Raw genomic sequence first — 18,671 nt, 5'->3', positions numbered from 1 at the left:
AAGGGGGAGAGGTGGAGCTATTCTAAGAGGGTGTCATGGAGATAGGATCTGTTGATAGCATAGGAGTGACAAGTCACAGTGGAGGCAATGGGGTTTGCCCATTTAGGAGAGTGGGAATATTCAGGAGCCCCATTTATGGAGACTGTGATACAGAGTGAGCAAGAGATTGATAATATGTAGTAGGGCCCTGGGGAGAGGTTATTGAACATGAAGTCATAAGATATCATGCCTTAATTTTGAATATGAGGACAATCTTTTTCTTTATATGATAGTTAAAATTAGACATAATCAGCAACTCAACACTCGGTGTCGCATTTCCTGAGGCTCACCTCTCCCCTCCCACTACAGCATAATCCCTCCTCAGGCTGGTTCTCTTTTTTCTGGCCAGGTTCTACCTCCCTTGCTTCCCTAAGCAGGTATTTCCACAGAGTCAGTGATCCTATTGGTCCTGCAATGAGTGGCTTCCAAAAAACAGAATAAATAATCCAGTTCTTCTACTCTGACACCCATCTTCTATTTCTTTCTGAAAATGAACTTGGATTAGTTGAATTGCTTTTCACAATTCAATTCAGTTTCAAGGGCTCTGCAGCCTCTTCACAATTTCTTGCAAATTTATTTCTATCCGCTTGTTTATAAAAGGTATTTGTTTCAGAGAGGCAAAACCTAACATTGTTTTCCTTTCTCCATCACACTCACATCTTGGCCACCCCTTAGAGCCACTAATTAGCTTGATCTATTATTTTCTTGTTTGCATTTAAAAAATACAAATAGAGCTCCCATATTATTCAGAATGCAAAGTTGCGATGATGCATATTTGAAGTAATTATCTGTATTAAAAGCAGGGGTTTATTTCATCTTTAGGGGTGAAAAGATGTCACATTTGTAATTATATTTATATTCTGACACAATATAATTATAATTCTGTAATTATATTTTGATATACATGGATTTTTAGGACAGTATACCAGATATTCTTAATACAAATGCAGAGAAAGAATATAATTTAATGGCAACATTCTTTTTGGTACCCACAGAGACTCCAACTTTGAAAAATTTAATTGAAATGGAAAGAAAATGAAATTAGCTCTCAATAAACTTTTCCAGGTATAACAAAATACTCAGCATCCTGCTTCCCTGCTGCCATGTATGTGCAGGCAGGAGCAAGCCACGTGCATGTAATGCACACAATTTATTTTCTCCTTGAGAAACACGAGTTTATTCCAGGTATCATGAACATACCCTTACAGTAGACCCATTCCTCTTGAGGCCTGCCTCCTTACTAGCGATTCCGTCACCTTCAGTATTAACCCTCCGATTTTCTCCTGCATGACTGTTGCCCTATTTGACACGAGCCAGCTTCTCCTTTTATTCACACCTTTTATTCTGAGCCAGAGCTGCCAGGGTCCTCACCCAGAGGCGGGAGTGGGGCTCAGCGCAAACGCCCCCTTCCCTGCGCTCACCTGGCTCACCTGGCCCTGCCCTGGGGTGTGCGGTGCCTACCTGGAAGGCCCAGGATGGTGAAATAGGGCCTGCACTCGGTGAACCCCGAGCTCTGCCTCACGCAGCTCCTCCACAGCCCTTCGTACTGGAACACAGAGGTGACGGGGTTGTCGTACAGGTCCTGGGTGCTCCACATGTCCATCCCGGTGGCCGCGATGCAGCCCGCCAGCCCCAGGATGGACAGGAGGAACGCCACCACTTGGCATGTGGTGGTGGACATGATCCCGGCCGCCCGCCCTGCCGCTGCGAGAAGCTGCCGCCCTCCTGCTGCCGAAGGTGTGCAGCTAACGCGCTCCTGAGGGGAGCTCTTCTAATCAGATGGTTTCCCTAGGCTCTCAGTATTTGCTCACAGTGTTTTCCTTAGATAGCTCAGTTTCACTCCTGGTTCAAGGGCATTATTTTGACATTTGTTAGAGAAGCGGGCCCAAGAGGCACTTGTCTGCCCTCCGCATGCCGGGTGGGTTCAGCGCAGAGCCGTGCCAGGGCGCAGAAGGACTCCCTGCTCCAGGCCGGACCGGCCTCCCTCCAGCTCTGGTTCCTCCGAGAGCGCCGTCTTCTGGAGAAAAGGCTGACGTATCCCCACCACTGGGAACGTGACTGCAGACCACTTTGGCTGACCTTACTTAAGATGGCCCTGGGAAGCACCCACCGTGCTCTGTCTTAAACCAGACTTTTCACATTTTCTCCTCACAACTCATAAACGACTTTTCACTTACATCTTTCCATTTTGATCTTACAGAAATGGGTAGGGTAGGTACTATTATCCCCATTTTTGGGTTGTGAGTCAAGAAAAGTACAGATAAGTTAAGGGACTTGTCCCAGTGCCTGAAACCACAGATACTCTAAAAACGGGCAGGGGTGGGGCTCCCACCTCAGCTTCCAGTCCAGCGCTCTTTCTCTATTTCCATATGGAGCAGCAGAGGCAGGCAAAGTTATCCCCACTTTTGAGAACACGAAGCCAAATCCTAGAGCTATGCTCTTGGTCCACAAGCATTGGAACTGGGATGAGAGGAAGCCAGGGATCCCGTTGATTTCCATCTCATGCTTTCACTCGTACCACAACAACCACATGAGGACTCTGTGGCTGGCACAGAAGGTCCCACAAAGGCCAGAGGAGGGACCAGGGCTAGCTGGACTGAAGTCCTTCGCCTGGTCACCGAGAGGCTTAGGATCTGCTCCTGACGCTGCCCCTAACTTGCCATGTGCTGGGCATGTTGGGGGCAAACTCCTAAGCCCTTGTAGGTCACAGGTTCTTCATCCACAACATGTGAGATCTAAACTAGAACACTCCAGAGCCTTTTCAGATCTCATACACTATCTTCTACATTTTGCAGAGAAGTTTTCACTAGAATTGGTCAAAATATTAGGAATTGTATAATCACAGTAGAGAGACTTGGCTGAAGACATCAGGTGTTGTGTTTTGTTTATACAACTAAATTTTGCTAGAGAATTGGTTGATGGATGTGGGGGTCAGGTATGTCTGGCCTCTGGATCCAGAGCCTTTTTTTTCTTTTTTTTTTTTGAGATGGAGTCTTGCTCGGTTGCCCAGACTGGAGTGCAGTGGTGTCATCAGGGTCACTGCAACTTCTGCCTCCCAGGTTCAAGCAATTCTCATGCCTCAGCCTCCAGAGTATCTGGAACTACACGTGCATACCACCACACCCAGCTAATTATTGTATTTTTAGTAGAGACAGGGTTTCACCGTGTTGCCCATGCTGGGCTCAAATTCCTGAGCTCAAGTGATCTGCTTATCTTGGCTTCCCAAAGTGCTGGGATTACAGGCGTGACCCACTGTGCCCAGCCTCCAGAGATATTTTTAAATTTTATTTATTTATTTTTTTTTGAGAGGGAGTCTCACTCTGCCACCCACGCTGGAGTGCAGTGGCGTGATCTTGGCTCACTGCAACCTCCACCTCCTGGATTCAAGCGATTCTCCTGCCTCAGCTTCTTGACTAGCTGAGATTACAGGCACCTGCCACCACACCCAGCTAATTTTTGTATTTTAGTAGAGACAGGGTTTCACCATGTAGGTCAGGCTGGTCTCGAACTCCTGACTTCAAATGATCTGCCTGTCTCGGCCTCCTGAAGTGCTGGGATTGCAGGCGTGAGCCACTGCGCCTGGCCCTCCAGGGACATTTTAATGAGACTCTCCAAAATCTGGACCTCAAGGCCCTGAAATACACACACACACACACCCACCCACCCACCCACCCACCCACCTACCCACATACATACTCCAATCTTTAACCTATATAGATCTTTACAGGTTCTCCAGGAAACAAGCCTCTGTGTCTGGACATTTTGTTATCTTGGGTGCACCCAGCCACCGCTCCCACAGCATTATTCCCAGCAAACACAGAAAGCAAACAGGGAAGAACTACCCATAATTTGAATGGAGGCAACACTTCCCTTCACTGCACACCTTACTTTAGGTTCCGTGATCAGTGTTTCTAGAGAGTGAAGCATGAGCCAGAAAGCCTAAAAGAAGACGGTAAGCAACAGTTACATGATTTACGGTGAAGGAGTGTTGATAGCTGTGTATCCCTTGAGTTGAGTTACAAGGCCAGTTCTAGAAGGAGGGAAGGGGACAGCCAGAAGTGACACTGGTTTCTGCTGGTGGGCATAGATTGACCAATTAGGTTGAAAACTGTTGTTGGAATAATTCAGGAATGATTCTACCACTGTTTCCATGGATAGAGTCTATCTTACTTTTATTTCAACCAACAGGCAGGCTTTTTATCCTCATTTCAAAAATTTATTTCATTTTTTAAAAAATTTATTTTACTTTAAGTTCCAGGACACATGTGCAGGTTTGTTACATAGGTATACATGTGCCATGGTGGTTTGCTGCACCTATTGACCCATCATCTAGGTTCCCTCCCCTCATCCCCGTAACCCCTAACAGGCCCCAGTGTGTGTTTTTCCCCTCCCTGTGTCCATGTGTTCTCATTGTTCAGCTCCCACTTATGAGTGAGAACATGTGGTGTTTGTTTTTTGGTTCCTGTGTTAGTTTGCGGAGGATGATGGCTTCCAGCTTCATCCATGTTCCTGCAAAGGATATGATCTCATTCCTTTTTTATGGCTGCATAGTATTCCATGGTGTATATGTGCCACATTTTCTTTATCCAGTCTATCATTGATGGGCATTTGGGTTGGTTCCACATCTTTGCTATTATAAATAGTGCTGCAATAAACATACATGTGCATGTGTTTTTATAGTAGAATGGTTTATATTCCTTTGGGTATATACCCAGTAATGAGATTGCTAGGTCAAATGGTATCTTTTTTTTTTTTTTTTTTTTTTTTTTTTGAGACGGAGTCTCGCTCTGTCGCCCAGGCTGGAGTGCAGTGGCGCGATCTTGGCTCACTGCAAGCTCCGCCTCCTGGGTTTACGCCATTCTCCTGCCTCAGCCTCCTGAGTAGCTAGGACTACAGGCGCCCGCCACCGCGCCCGGCTAATTTTTTGTATTTTTAGTAGAGACGGGGAAATGGTATCTTTTTAATTTTTTTTTTTTTTGAGACGGAGTCTCACTCTGTCACCCAGGCTGGAGGGCAGTGGCCAATCTCAGCTCACTGCACGCTCCGCCTCCCGGGTTCCCGCCATTCTCCTGCCTCAGCCTCCCGAGTAGCTGGGACTACAGGCGCCCGCCACCGCGCCAGGCTAATTTTTTGTATTTTTAGTAGAGATGGGGTTTCACCGTGGTCTCGGTCTCCTGACTTCGTGATCTGCCCACCTCGGCCTCCCAAAGTGCTGGGATTACAGGCATGAGCCACTGTGCCCGGCCTCTTTTTATTCTTAAAAAGCTCTATCGGTTTGATTTTCAGATGTTCAATTTATGACATTTGTCTAACCTACTACCCCGACAATACATGTACATGTGTTAGAATACCACCAAAAACATAAATTGAAGATGGAAAAATAAAAAACAATAGTTGATTAAAGTTATCTATTTTTCATCTGTGGCAGTTCTTCCCCCAGTTTCCCTATGCAAATGTTTTCCTGCAGAGTTTCAAAATAGGGAAAAATGTTACTCAGATAACAATGAATTAAATTTTCTTTCTTGACTGAAATGGAGACAGTGTCACTTTTTTGAAAATAGAAAAAGTTAATTTTAAAGGATAAACTAAGACTATCTCTTCCTAGGCAGAAGACTGAACGAGAGGAGGGAAATTGTAAATCTACAGACTTCTTCTGTGTAAAATAAATATTGATGTGTTTTAAAACACCGGGAAGATAGGATTTTTTACTTCCTGGTAAGTTTTCTGGACTCTGAGCAGACTACTATTTTAGCCGAATCAGCCAAAAAATGAATGGGGGTCTGCAGAGGAAAATATGACTTTCTCATTTATGGCAATAGGCTTTATTGAAACATATCGATGTATCTCTACCAGATAAGTCCAGGTCTGATTCTGTTTAACAATAATGGGGTTGGTACAACTTTGTTTAATCACCTTTAAAATGGAGCTAAATTTTTTGCTGACTCCCTAGGGGAAATCATCCCTACATTCAGGTTTAAATACGGCCCTGGCAGCGTCATTTCAGGTTGTAAGCTTCCAGGAGCTTATATTATTTTACTGACATTGGAGAAAACATTTCCACCACTTTTTATAACACTGTCTATGGTAATTAGGCAAAAATGGTGGCATAGATAACAATAGAAAATATTATAGCTAGGAATTAGGAAGAAGTAAAATGAATATACTAGTGAGAAAAACGACACATCTATTAATTTTTTTCTTCAAAAATATTACTACATTATATATCCCTAAGTTTTAATTTCACCTTTTGGTGTTCATAATAGAAAATTTGGAGAGAATTTGAACAAATTGCTCACAATTTTAAACCCTAGACAAAATAGTTGGCATACTTCCTTCTTATCAATTCTCTGTATGTATGTTTTACATAATTAAAGGATAATATAGTTTGATGTTTTGCTCTTTTCACTTAATTGTATTAGTTTCACCAAAGCTCTTGTAAACATCATTTAATACGAGTGTGTTAGTATTTCATTATATAGAAGTGCTATTATTCACCTATTTTTGTATAGTTAGATTGTACGTTCCCCCATTTTTTTGAATAAAAGGCAGTGTTATGATGAACGTCTTACAGATAACTCTTTGTCAGCATTTCTGATGACTCTTTTAGGATAGATTCCTATGAGTGAAATTAAATTGTCAAAAACTGTGAAGTTTTAAAAAATCTTTTTTTATACACAACCATATTGCTTTCTATGAGTTTTATCCTAACAGCAGTGTTTGAAAGTTCTTATCTCTTTACATCCTAGTCTACATTGTGAATTTGGCAAGTTATATATGTATATGATTACTTGTTTTAACTTGCATCTCTTTAATTACTGAGTTTGAGTCTTTAAAAAAAAAAAAACGAATATAAGTTCATGTCCTTTGCAGGGACATGGATGAAGCTAGAAACAACCATTCTCAGCAAACAAACACAGGAATAGAAAACCAAACTCTGCATGTTCTCACTCATAAGTGGGAGTTGAACAATGAGAACACATGGACACAGCAAGGGGAACATCACACACCGGGGCCTGTTGGGGGGTGGGGGGCAAGGGGAGGGATAGCATTAGGAGAAATACCTAATGTAGATGGTGGGTTAATGGGTGCAGCAAACCACCGTGGCACATGTATACCTATGTAACAAACCTGCACATCTGCACATGTATCCCAGAACTGAAAGTATAAAAATAAAAAAAAAAGTTTATCATCAAAAATAGAAAAGAAGAAAAAAAAAAAACCCAACAAGTTTGTATGAAGCATTTGATTTTTGTTCTTTTCTTGAATTGTCAGTTTGTATTCCTTCCTCACTGATTTACTAGAATTTTAGCACTTTTTCTGTCAGTTTATCTGAGCTACGTATTTGTTAAGGATTTTAATACATTGCTGTAATTACTAAAAACATCTTTTCCCATTGATTATTTGCTTTTAAATTCCGTTCATGATTTAGGAAAAAACATATAATGTATTTTATTCTATGTGCTTCCTGGTGCCTGGTAGATAAAGTATGCTCAATAAATATTTGATGTAGTCAAATCAGTTTACTTTTTCTTTGTGTTTTCCTTCACTATTTCTATGCTGAGAGAATAGTTTCCATTTAGGAGATAGTTATTCTAGAATTATTTTGTAATTTTAAAATGTTTAAAATTATCTTATATTTTAAAATATTTAATTAATCTAGGATTTATTTTGGTATATTTGTTAGTCATACTGTAATTACTTTTTCCTTCCAAAAAAGCTAGTCAATAACTTCTACAGCATTAACTAAATAACTTCCTTTTTCTTCATTGCTTTGTAAAATCTTCTCTATCTTATATTCAACTCACATATATGTCTTTCTGATTTTAGATTTTGGTCCATTAATCTGTTTGTCCATCCTTGTGCCAAAGCATACTTTTAACTTTCAAAGCTTTAATATTTGGTTGAATATCTGGCAGCGTTAGCCCATCACTTTATTATTCGTTAAAAAAAAAAAAAAAACTTTTGTTTTTTTGTCTGCTTCTTCTTATACCTAGACACTTCGTCAAGTTCCCATGGGGAAACTCTTACCGGTATTTTGATAAGAATTCTTGTAAAGGAGAAGAGCTCAGGCTCTGAAGAACGCCTGTATGGTCTGAATCTTCATTCTGCCATTTACTACCACAGTGCCATTAAGCAAATATTTTAACCTCTTTGTGCTTGTTTCCTCACCTACAAAATGGAGATAATACTACTACTTACTTCATAGGGTAGTTGCAAAGATTAAAGTATGTATAGGTAGTTTATCTAAATTTTTTTTTTTTTTTTTTTGAGACAGAGTCTCACTCTGTTGCCCAGGCTTGAGTGCAGTGGTGCAGTCTCGGCCCACTGCAACCTCCACCTCCTGGGTTCAAGTGATTCTCTTGCCTCAGCCTCCTGAATAGCTGGGACTTCAGGCGTGCACCACCACACCTGGCTAATTTTTTTGTATTTTTAGTAGAGACAAGGTTTCACCATGTTGGTGAGGCTGGTCTCGAACTCCTGACCTCAAATGATCCCCCCCGCCTTGGCCTCCCAAAGTGCTGGGATTATAGATGTGAGCCACCATGCCTGGCCTAAATTTTTATAATTATTTAACTTATGTATATTAATACAGGCATATATTAATTTCTTTAAATAAATTTTTATTATTCTGACTCTCCAGCTAAATCACAACAGGCATACGTTAATTTCTTAAAACAATGCCTGGCACATAGCAAGGTCTTAATAAATTCTATTATTATTATTACATGTTAATTAGAGACAAATTTACATTTTAATAACATTCCCATCTAGAAACTTGTATTGTATATTTCTACTAAGTCTTTAAAAAATTTCTTAGTAAAACTTTTTTCATTTTGATTTTGCCAAATATTTAAACATATTAGTCTTAAGTGTTTAACAGATATCATTGTACTGTGCACTCCACCTTCCCCAGCCCATATCACACATAAGCAGAACTAAGTTCTTTTAATTTTCTTAACATAGTACACTCTCTCATGCCCCTGTGATTTTCCAAGATGATGGTCTCTCTTTCTGGAAACCCCTTTGTCTCTTTATCTTCTTGGGTTGTTCATATCTGTTGTTATTGACTCAGTGCAGCTGTCATTCCTTTTGGAAGCCTTCCCTTTCTTCATGGTCTGCACGCTGTACCAGACATGGCACTTACTACAATTTATTGCTGTGGTTCTTAACCAGGGATGATTTGCCCATAAGAGGACATTTAGCAATGTAAGGAGCCATTTTTGGTTGCCATAACTGGTGTGGATGGGTATTGATGCTACTCTTATCTGGTAGGTGGAGGCCAGAGATGCCTTTAAATGTTCTACAGTGTGCAGGAGAGGCTCCTACAGAAAAGAATTATATGGCCCACAATGTCAATAGTGCTGAGGTTGAGAAACTCTATGTTGCAATGATCTGTTTACTGTATGTCTGTCTTCCTAGATTCGTGAGTCCTTTGACACCTATATTCCCCATGTGCAGACTGCCTGGGACAGTGTAGGTATTCAATATATGTTTGTTGAATGAATAAATATTTCTTCTAATGCCACAATTTCTATATTGTTGTTTATTTCCTTATTATTTCCATGTGTGTGAAAGGACCAAAGGCCTTTGCTTTTTGTTCCTTGATCCCTCCAAGAAGGGACCTTGTCTAAACCCAGTCAGTCCAGAAAAGGTTGACTACTGGTTATGGGCATAGTGAAATGACTTTGCCCAGTAAGGTGACCACCAGTTCTATGCCTAGGGTTTCTCTGGAGGATTTGGTAGTATCTGTCTTCTTCCCTCTGAGCCTGAGGGTCTGTGTTTCCATCCTCAGGGTATGTTAGCTTCTCAATGAAAATTTTAAAATTCCATACTTTCATTTCAATGTAAATGAGAAACAAATTAAAACAAGAATGTTCCAGATCCTTTGGCTGACTACTTACGGATTATGTTTGTGTTGGTGTTTATGATCATATTTGCGCCAGAGGACAGCCAAATGACATCCTCAATTGCTAATGAACGGAGTCATGTAGCTTAAACAGAAAATAGAATTGGGAGAACTCCAAACTCAAATGCCTGCACGCTGGCGGTCAGTACATTAGCATCACCTGCAAGCATTTCACAGGCCTGTCTTGGTCAGACCTGATTGCTACAATTACTGGTAGTAAACACACAGCAAACAACTTTTTTTTTGTCTAATTCTAGAAATAAGTGGGTTAAGATAGCCATTAGAGCTGGATTTCAGGAGCACCACAATACAACCTTTCCTTAAACAAGCAACACTATTGCAGAGAACTATCAAGTCATAGACACCTCATTACCCCAGACATGAGAGAATGCTTTGCTGAGAGGGTGGTGGCTAAGTGTGAGGCATGATTACCTTAAAGTTAGTATTATTTTGTAAAACACTTCTATGTGAATAGAGAATCTATGTTGTTAATATCAAGGTTGAACACTAAAACAGGTGAAATTAAAAAAAAAAATCCACTTGTTTGAGGCTGTATCTTTGTCCTGTTTCACCCCAAATGAAAATGAGCACTATCTCTCACACTCAGTTGCATTTTACATATGGGCTTATTAGTTTTTTAGTATTATGTATCTTACATTTGCAAATGTGGTTTTTGTACTTGTATAAGACATACGCGTAAGGAATTTAAGTCTATTGTTATACTTGTATATATTAAAATAACATTAAAATAAGTATACTTTAGATCAACCTTGATGGTATGTAAGAATTTTTTCTTTTAAAAGGGACTCTATAATCTATAATATTCTCTTTGAAAAATACTTCTATAAACTATCTATTAAATAGTCAAATAGTTTTATTTTACACACACACACACACACACACGTTTTAAGAGAAGGCATAACAGGTAGATTCAGTCTGGTTTGGTTTTAGATCTTTGAGCCTGGTCGAGTCACCTTGCTCCTCTGAGCCTCCATCTCTCTATCTCTCCAGCATAGGAATGGGAGGATGTGGCCGGGCGTGGTGACTCACGCCTGTAATCCCAGCACTTTGGGAGGCCGAGGCGGGTGGATCATGAGGTCAGGAGATGGAGACCATCATGGCTAACATGGTGAAACCCCGTCTCTACTAAAAAAAAAAAAAATATATATATATATATATATATATATATATTCTATATATATAATATAAAATATATTATATATATTCTATATATATATAGAATGGGGGGATGTTGACAGCTGTTGTTAGTCCAGGACCCCATTCAAGGAGAATTCTGTATGGGCCTGCAGCATCAGGCTTAGGCAAGCGATGAGAACAGGAAGGTGCTTCTGCACTGGGAATTTCTCCCTTGGGTCAGGAGAGATTTCTGTTTTGTGTCTTAGGGCTCGCTATTAGGGCTGCAAGCCAGGGCTTAGGTGCAGACAGGACAGAGTTTTAGCTCTGGCTACATCTGTTAAGTGTCCTTGGGCAAGTTACTCAGAATCAGTTTTCTTGTCTTAAAAAGTTATAATTGTAGTACCAAACTAACAAGGTGGCTGTAGAGATAATACAAAATATTGTAGGGCAGTTGCCTACTCAAGTGTTAGTGCATGATTTGTCATTGTTATTTCTCCTTTGTGAAGCAGAATGAAGCCCTCAGATGTCACTGTGGGTGCTGTGTGTGGCATGAGGTCAGCCATAGGCTGATTCTCCCCACTATGGCCTGTAACTGCATGGACCCAAGTCCTAGCCACTGGGCAGGTTTTGGGCACTTTGTATCTGCAGTGAGGGAGAATCTCAGTGGCAAGTGGTTAGACCAAGAGCTAAGGAGGGGTCAGCAGGATATAGGAATGTGGAAGTGGTTCACCTTCCTTCTGGTCCCTAGTGGAGGGAGACCCCACTGACCAGCTGCCAGTTACCCACCCATCTGGCTCACGTTCTGCTGCTTATACCCAGTCCCTCCTTCCCACTTTGGTTCTACTGCCTTTGCCTTCGACTGTCCTACTGATTCAATCTCTTTTGCATCATCTTGCCAGATTAATATCCTTGAAATACCACAATCCCAAACCAAACAACCAACCAACCAACCAACCAACCAACCAACCTCTCAATGACTTCCAAACGCCTTAGCCTGGCATCCATTGCTCTCCATAATCGTCCCCACAAAAACTTTCTTCCCCAGCCAAGGTCATTCTTTCATTGCCCCTGAGTAAGACTTGGGTGGTGGCACCCTCATGACTTTGCCTATGCTGTTTTTCCTTTCTGTACTGCTGCTATCTCCAAATCTTAACTCCTTTTCACAAGACACTTGTGGTTTTTCCACCTTGACGAAGTCTTGCAGTTTCACCCTCCTCTCCTGCTGCACTGGCCCTCTGTCCCCCTCACTTGGCATATTGTCATACCCAGCCTGGTGCACTCTTTTGTATTTTGGGAATGGCAGGCCCACAGATTCCTGAGGTTATAGGAAGCTCTCCATAAATAAGTGTTGAATGTATAAAAGAATAAATCACCATATGATTCAAGTCTTCTCTTGTTACCTTTTTTGTGTGTCTAAGTCTTGACCCTGGAGTCAAATGGCAAATTCCTGGAGGAGAAAGCCCCATCTTTTCCATTTCTGATCCTGTTTACATTGCCAACCTTAGGTGAATGCCCCTCTCAAGACTTCAATATGTATTTGTGAAAGAAACAAATAAGCAAAATTAAAAACAAGTTTATTCATTGTCTTACTCTCTGAGTGAAAGACATTTTTAACATTCTCTACTCTAGTGACTTGAATTTTTCTCTTAGTTAAAATGACCAATCTACTAAGCGAGTAAACACAATCCTTGTGTAGTGAATATGCCAGTCCCTGGAAGGGGGCACTACAGCCTGCAACACCTTTCCCTGCATGGCAGAACCCATTTGCCACAGCAGAAGCCCCTGTGCAAAGAGCGCCCTGAGTCTGGTTCCTTGTCGCCAGTATTTTCTGGAGGTCAGGAACCTGGAGCCCCAGAGCAGGGGCCCATCTGACGTCCCAGGGAAACACAGCCACCTAATTCTTTTTCTCTGCCTTCTTCCTCTGCCCCATTTCTATCGCTGCTGCTTACTTAGGTGTCCCTGGAAGCTGAGGTCAGGCACAAGGAGGCCTGAAGATGGAACTCGGTTCAGGAGATAGGCAGTCCCCAACTCAGTGAGGGGGAATTCTGGGGCTGAAGGAACAAAGCGCCCGAAGTCTGGGCCTCCTGAGTCCTGTTCCTATGGGTATTGAGACTATGCCATTGCTCACATAGGAGTCATTGAAAAAATAAGTTCCTTTGGGAGAATTGGGCACCATCCAACTAGGGGAACAGGAGCTCAGACAGCTCCAGAAACTTCCTCTCCCTAAGGTTCCTGTCCTCCAATTCCACCCTGGTGCTGGTGGCTGTTGCCCCTGTCAAACGTGAATCACAGTTCCTCCCCCACCAGCAGTCTCTGTCATGGTGCCCAGGCAGAGACTGCAGTTTCCTCTCCACCTCCAATCTCTCCCTCCAGCCAGCCAGGCACCTGGCCCTTACCTGGCAGCCCCAGCAGGGTGAAGTAGCCCCTGCACTCGGTGAAGCCAGAGCTCTCTCGGACACAGGAGCGCCACAGCCCCTGGTAGTTGAATACAGCTGTCACGGGGTTGTTGTACAAGTCTTGGGTGCTCCACTGGTCCATGCAGGTGGCAGCAATGATGCCCGCAATCCCAATCAGTGAAACCACGAACCCCAAGCCCTGACAGGCAGTCACGGCCATGGCGGCACACAGTGTCGACACAGAGCCACACGACAAGTGGACAGCGCAGTTCTGAGACTGCCGAGTGTACGGATGGGGTTTTCTCCGAGAGGCTGGTGCACACGTCAGGAATGGACAATGTAATGGAGGCGGTTACTCACCAGTGCCACCTGGGCTTGCCCTACTCCTTTATCTATTGAAGCGAGATAATTCCCACAACATGGTACCAAGAGTCATTTGTTTTCCGCCATATGTACACTCTACTCACTGTTTACCTTTTGAGGGAGTTTCTTTCCTGATTAACCAGGTTCCCCTCTGTAGAGGGTAAAGCAAGTGCAGAGGTGATTGCCTGGAAGGCACTGTAGATTGATCAGGCAGGGCTTCCAGTAGTTAAGCCACAAGATACTTGGAGACACAAGGGCTTCATCCATGTGGCCCTGGGGACTGAGATACATGCTGCCACCTTAGTTACAAATCTTAGGTAAGGCCCGTTATGAGGCATAATAAAGTATAGTTGATTCTCATTAATCATGGTAATTACATTCTATAAAGTCACAAAGAACACCGAATTAGTGAATACTGAATCATTGCCCATAGGGGAAGTACAGGGTCAGGCTCCTGCAAGCCTGTGCTCACAACATTTTCATCATCAATAGATAACCTTACTTTATGTGTATTTCTGTTTAAAAACAGCTTATTTAGTATAAATTGTTGGTTCATTAGCATTGAACTCACAGCCAACAGCAGTGAAATTCATGCCTGAATGAAGCTTATCTAACACACATATTTTCTCCGTGAGGCACAGCACAGCCTGCTTGTGCTTCTAAACAGTAATCAGTGCTTCTGAACTATGCTTGGGGGCCATTTTAAACAGTGAAATCAACAAAAAGCACAAACATGTGAAAAATGTGGTGGTAAACACACTTCAAAAAGGACACTTGTTTACAGTATGAGAGCTGAAAAAAGAAGGCAGAGTTTCACCTTATTGGGCCTCAGCTGGGAACATGCAATTGGGGCAATGCAAATTTTTCACCCTCCACACATGTTGTTATGACTGCAGCAGTGCCACGAGTATTGATTTTGGAGTTAAAATAAGTTTTAGCAAGTAGGCAAATTTGAAAATATGGTACACATGGTTAATGAGAAGCGGCTACAGTAGTTATTTGATAGAATTCACTAGTTAATGTGGTTAAGTGTTTGCAGCTTCTGTGGCACTGACTGCCTTAATCAATGGAGAAACCATGCAGGAAGGAAGACAGCAGAGGTAAGAAGCAAGAAGGCCTTTGGGCTCTGAAACTACACAGCTCGGGTTCAAGCCCCACTCTTCCTCTCCCTAAGGTTCCTGTCCTCCAATTCCACCCTGGTGCTGGTGGCTGTTGCCCCTGTCAAACATGAATCACAGTTCCTCCCCCGCCAGCAGTCTCTGTCATGGTGTCCAGGCAGAGGCTGCAGTTTCCTCTCTTAGTAGCTGTGGAGGGGGAACAGCTAAATACTTATCCTCTTTGAGCCACATTATCTTCCTATGTAAAATGAGGTAATAATAGTGCTTATCTCACTGGATTGTTTTGTACACTAAATGTGAAAATACGTGTGAAATGTTGAGCATTACATGTGGAGCACTGTACTCAGAAAATACTAGCAAATATTACTAGGGCAGACAGATAATATAATTGAAAGCTGTAGCTATTGATGATCACTCTCACATTGTGTTTCTTCACATTTATCAGAAATTAAACTGCAGCTTACTCACACAAAGTTTCTCTAGTTAAAAAAAAAGGCTTAAAGGTTTTTTTTGGTCCAAATATTATTCCTACTTATTTTGAACGTGGACTCAAGTCTCAAATTTTTCACCAACTCACAGAGGTATATTACACGTTGTTGGCTAACATCTCTGTGTTCTAGTCTCTCCATTTCTAAAGTTAAGATTTTGGAATATCTTAGAAAGTTCATAATTGTTAAAAAGAGGTATCCCTTTCTTTGACTATGATATTGTCAGGAAGACAAATATATCGTTTAGATTAAAAGTGTGTGTGTGTGCCTTCGTGTGTGTGTGCATGTATATGCTTGTGTGGCAGTGGGAGGGCAGGAGGAAGGGCATGCTACTCTGATTTATAGGATGAAGAACTTTTCTCTTGCTCCATGAAGTAGTCTCTAAGATCATTTATTAGAATCCCACAGGGATCCAGGGAACATAATTTGAAAACCATTGACTTAGATTCCCTCAATAATCTATTTAAAAAATTCATACAGTGAAGAAACGAACTAGAAAAATCAGCTCACTGGCCCAGAGAGAAAACAAGGAAGCTTGTTAGGCTTTGCCTGAGCTGGTCCATGTGTGAAAAAAATGGAAAAAAATCTTCTGAGACTATATTACCAAAAGCCTCTTTCTGTAATGTGACTGGGGTTTGAATTTGTGCCCTGAACATCATGGCCCTGGAGTTCCTGCACTAAGAAAGTAGCTTTAAAAGGTGATTCCAGGCTGATAACACATCTAGAATGATTTGCAGAGGCAACTGCAAAACCCTCAATACAGGTTGCATAAGATTTCGACATTTAAAGTCCTGTCAAACTTGAGCTCGAAACCCAAAATTCAAAATCTGCTATAAACAGTGGTATACTAGTAAACCAACTCTAAAAAGAAAAAAAGAATTACTCTGATTTGTAGCCTTTGCCAATTCTCATAGTATAAATACTCCTACCATGACTGATTTCAAGCTACTAATGTGAATGTAAAGTCACTAAATGCAAGTTGGGAAGAGATGCATGGTATCAATTCTTGCAAGCTGACTCCGGCACATTACTTATGAATACTATCATGAGACTTAACCAATGCTTACAAGAAACCCCTTCTTGAATAAGATAATACAGTTAAAGACATAAAAGAAGGAACTAAAACCATAAGTAAATAAAAGTCACCATAAAAAAAGAACAGGAAGATCTGACAACTTCCCCACTAGAATTTCTAGAAATTAAGGATATAGACAAGGAAACAAAACTTCAATGGATAGTGTGGTAGGCACAATTTTACCCTCTTCCCCAATGATCTCTGGCCTTCGTGTTACTCCCATGGCTATAAAATATTACATAGCAAAAATAATTTTACAGATGTAATTAAAGTTACTAATCAGCTGACCTTAATATAAAGAGGTTATTTTAGATTATCCAGGAAAGCCTAATGTAATAATATAAACCCTAAAAAGCAACAGAAAAAGGTAGAACATGGAGTGAGAGAGATGTAGCAGAAAGTTAAGTTAGAGAGATCTCAAGAATGAGAAGGATTTGATGCACAATTGTTAGCTTGAAGATGAAAGGAGATCACATGACAGGGAAGCAGTAACTTCAGCCCTGCAACTGCAAAGAACTGAATTCTTCCAATCAACAGTGAGTTTGGAAGAAGCCTCCAAGTCCTGTATGAGAACCACAGGCATGGCAAATACCTTAATTGAAGCTCAGCAATTCCTTAAACAGAATATCCCAAAACTAATTGGGCCTGTATCTTACACCATACACAAAAATCAATATCATGCTAGACATCTGATATATAATAAATGGGTGTTGTTTGAAGCTGCTAAGTTTCTGGAAATTTGTTATGACAGCAGTAGAAAACTAAAAACAGATAACAGATTAAACACAGCTGAAGGTAGCACTCATAAAGTAAAAAATAGAACTGAAAAAATTATGCAAAATGTAGACAGAGAAATAAAGAGGTGGAAAACATGAAACAGTAGTAAGAGAATGGAAAAATGAGAAATTCCAACACACGTCTAATAGGAGTGTATGAAGAAGACAATAAATTGAATGAAAAACAATATTTGATGAGTTATTGGCTAAGGATTTTCAAGAATGAGTGAAAAGCATAAATTCCATGTTAATGTTGTTAAATGAGTTCCAAGAATGGTAAATAAAAACAAATTCACACCTGGATGTGTTGTAGTATTGAAAAACACCAAAGTCAAAGAGAAAAACCTTTACAACCTTTAAGGTCAACTGATTAGTAACTTTAATTACATCTGTAAAACTCTGAAAGAAAGGCATTGCAGCTATTACATCAACTGCAACAACTGAAGTCAGAAGGATAGAATTATATATTTAAAGACTGACAATAAAAATTATTACTAACTCAAAACATTGAGAAGACAAGCCACAGACTGAGAGAAAATATTTGCAAAAGACATCTGGTACAAGACTCTTATCTAAAATATACTAAGAACTCTTAAAACTTAACAATAAAAAAAAAACACAAGCTGATTTTAAAATGGAAGAATTAGCATGAGCAATCAGACAAGGAAAAGAAGCAAAATACATCCAATTTGGAAAGAAACAGGTAAAATGATCTGTTTTCAGATGATATGATCCCATATATAAAAACTCCTTCAGACTCCACAAAAAACCTGTTGAAACTGACAAATGAATTCAGTAATGTTGCAGGATACAAAAGAAACACAAAAATTAGTTGTGTGTTTTTACACCAATCATGATCTACCCAAAAAGGAAATCAAGAAAAAAATACCATTTATAATAGCATCAAAAAAAATAAAATAAAATTTTTAGGAGTAAATTTAACCAAGGAGGTGAGAGATCTGTAGCCTGAAAACTGTAAAACATCAATGAAAGAAATTGAAGACACAAATAAATGGAAGGATGTCTCTTGTTCATGTATTGGAAGAATTAACATTGTTAAAATGTCCATACTACTCAAAGTGATATACAGATTCAGCATAACCCCTATCAAACTCCAGTGCCATTTTTCACAGAAATGAAAAAATATTCTAAAATTTGTATGAAACCACAAAAGACCCTGAAGAACCAAAGCAATCTTGAGGAAAAAGAATACAGTTGGAGACATCACACTTCCTGATTTCAAATTATATTACAAAACTATAGCAATCAAAACAGTATGGCACAGACATAAAAACAGACACATAGACCAGTGGAACGAAATATGGAGGACAGAAATAATTCCAAGCAATATACAGTCAACTAATTTTTGACA

At 40.7% G+C, this 18,671-nt stretch overlaps 1 protein-coding gene across 2 annotated transcripts in view; it reads right to left on the bottom strand.

Annotated features, from left to right (window-relative positions):
* Positions 1 to 13,835, bottom strand: part of CLDN18 (claudin 18) — a 35,320-nt gene extending 21,485 nt beyond the window's left edge. The window contains exon 1 of one of the 2 annotated variants that reach the window (XM_001114708.5): positions 13,480 to 13,835. In XM_001114708.5, coding sequence (XP_001114708.1) covers positions 13,480 to 13,699 — 220 coding nt within the window. In that variant the 5' untranslated portion in view covers positions 13,700 to 13,835. Of the gene's footprint in view, positions 1 to 1,500; positions 2,238 to 13,479 lie in introns of those variants that run through there. The other variant, XM_015132093.3, reaches the window with a different exon arrangement.
* Positions 13,836 to 18,671: the final 4,836 nt, after the last annotated feature.

This window comes from Macaca mulatta, chromosome 2 (genome assembly GCF_049350105.2).
Source record: "Macaca mulatta isolate MMU2019108-1 chromosome 2, T2T-MMU8v2.0, whole genome shotgun sequence".
Taxonomy (NCBI): domain Eukaryota; kingdom Metazoa; phylum Chordata; class Mammalia; order Primates; family Cercopithecidae; genus Macaca; species Macaca mulatta.
Note: the sequence above shows the minus strand (reverse complement) of the source record. Positions and strands in the feature narration are given on the sequence as shown.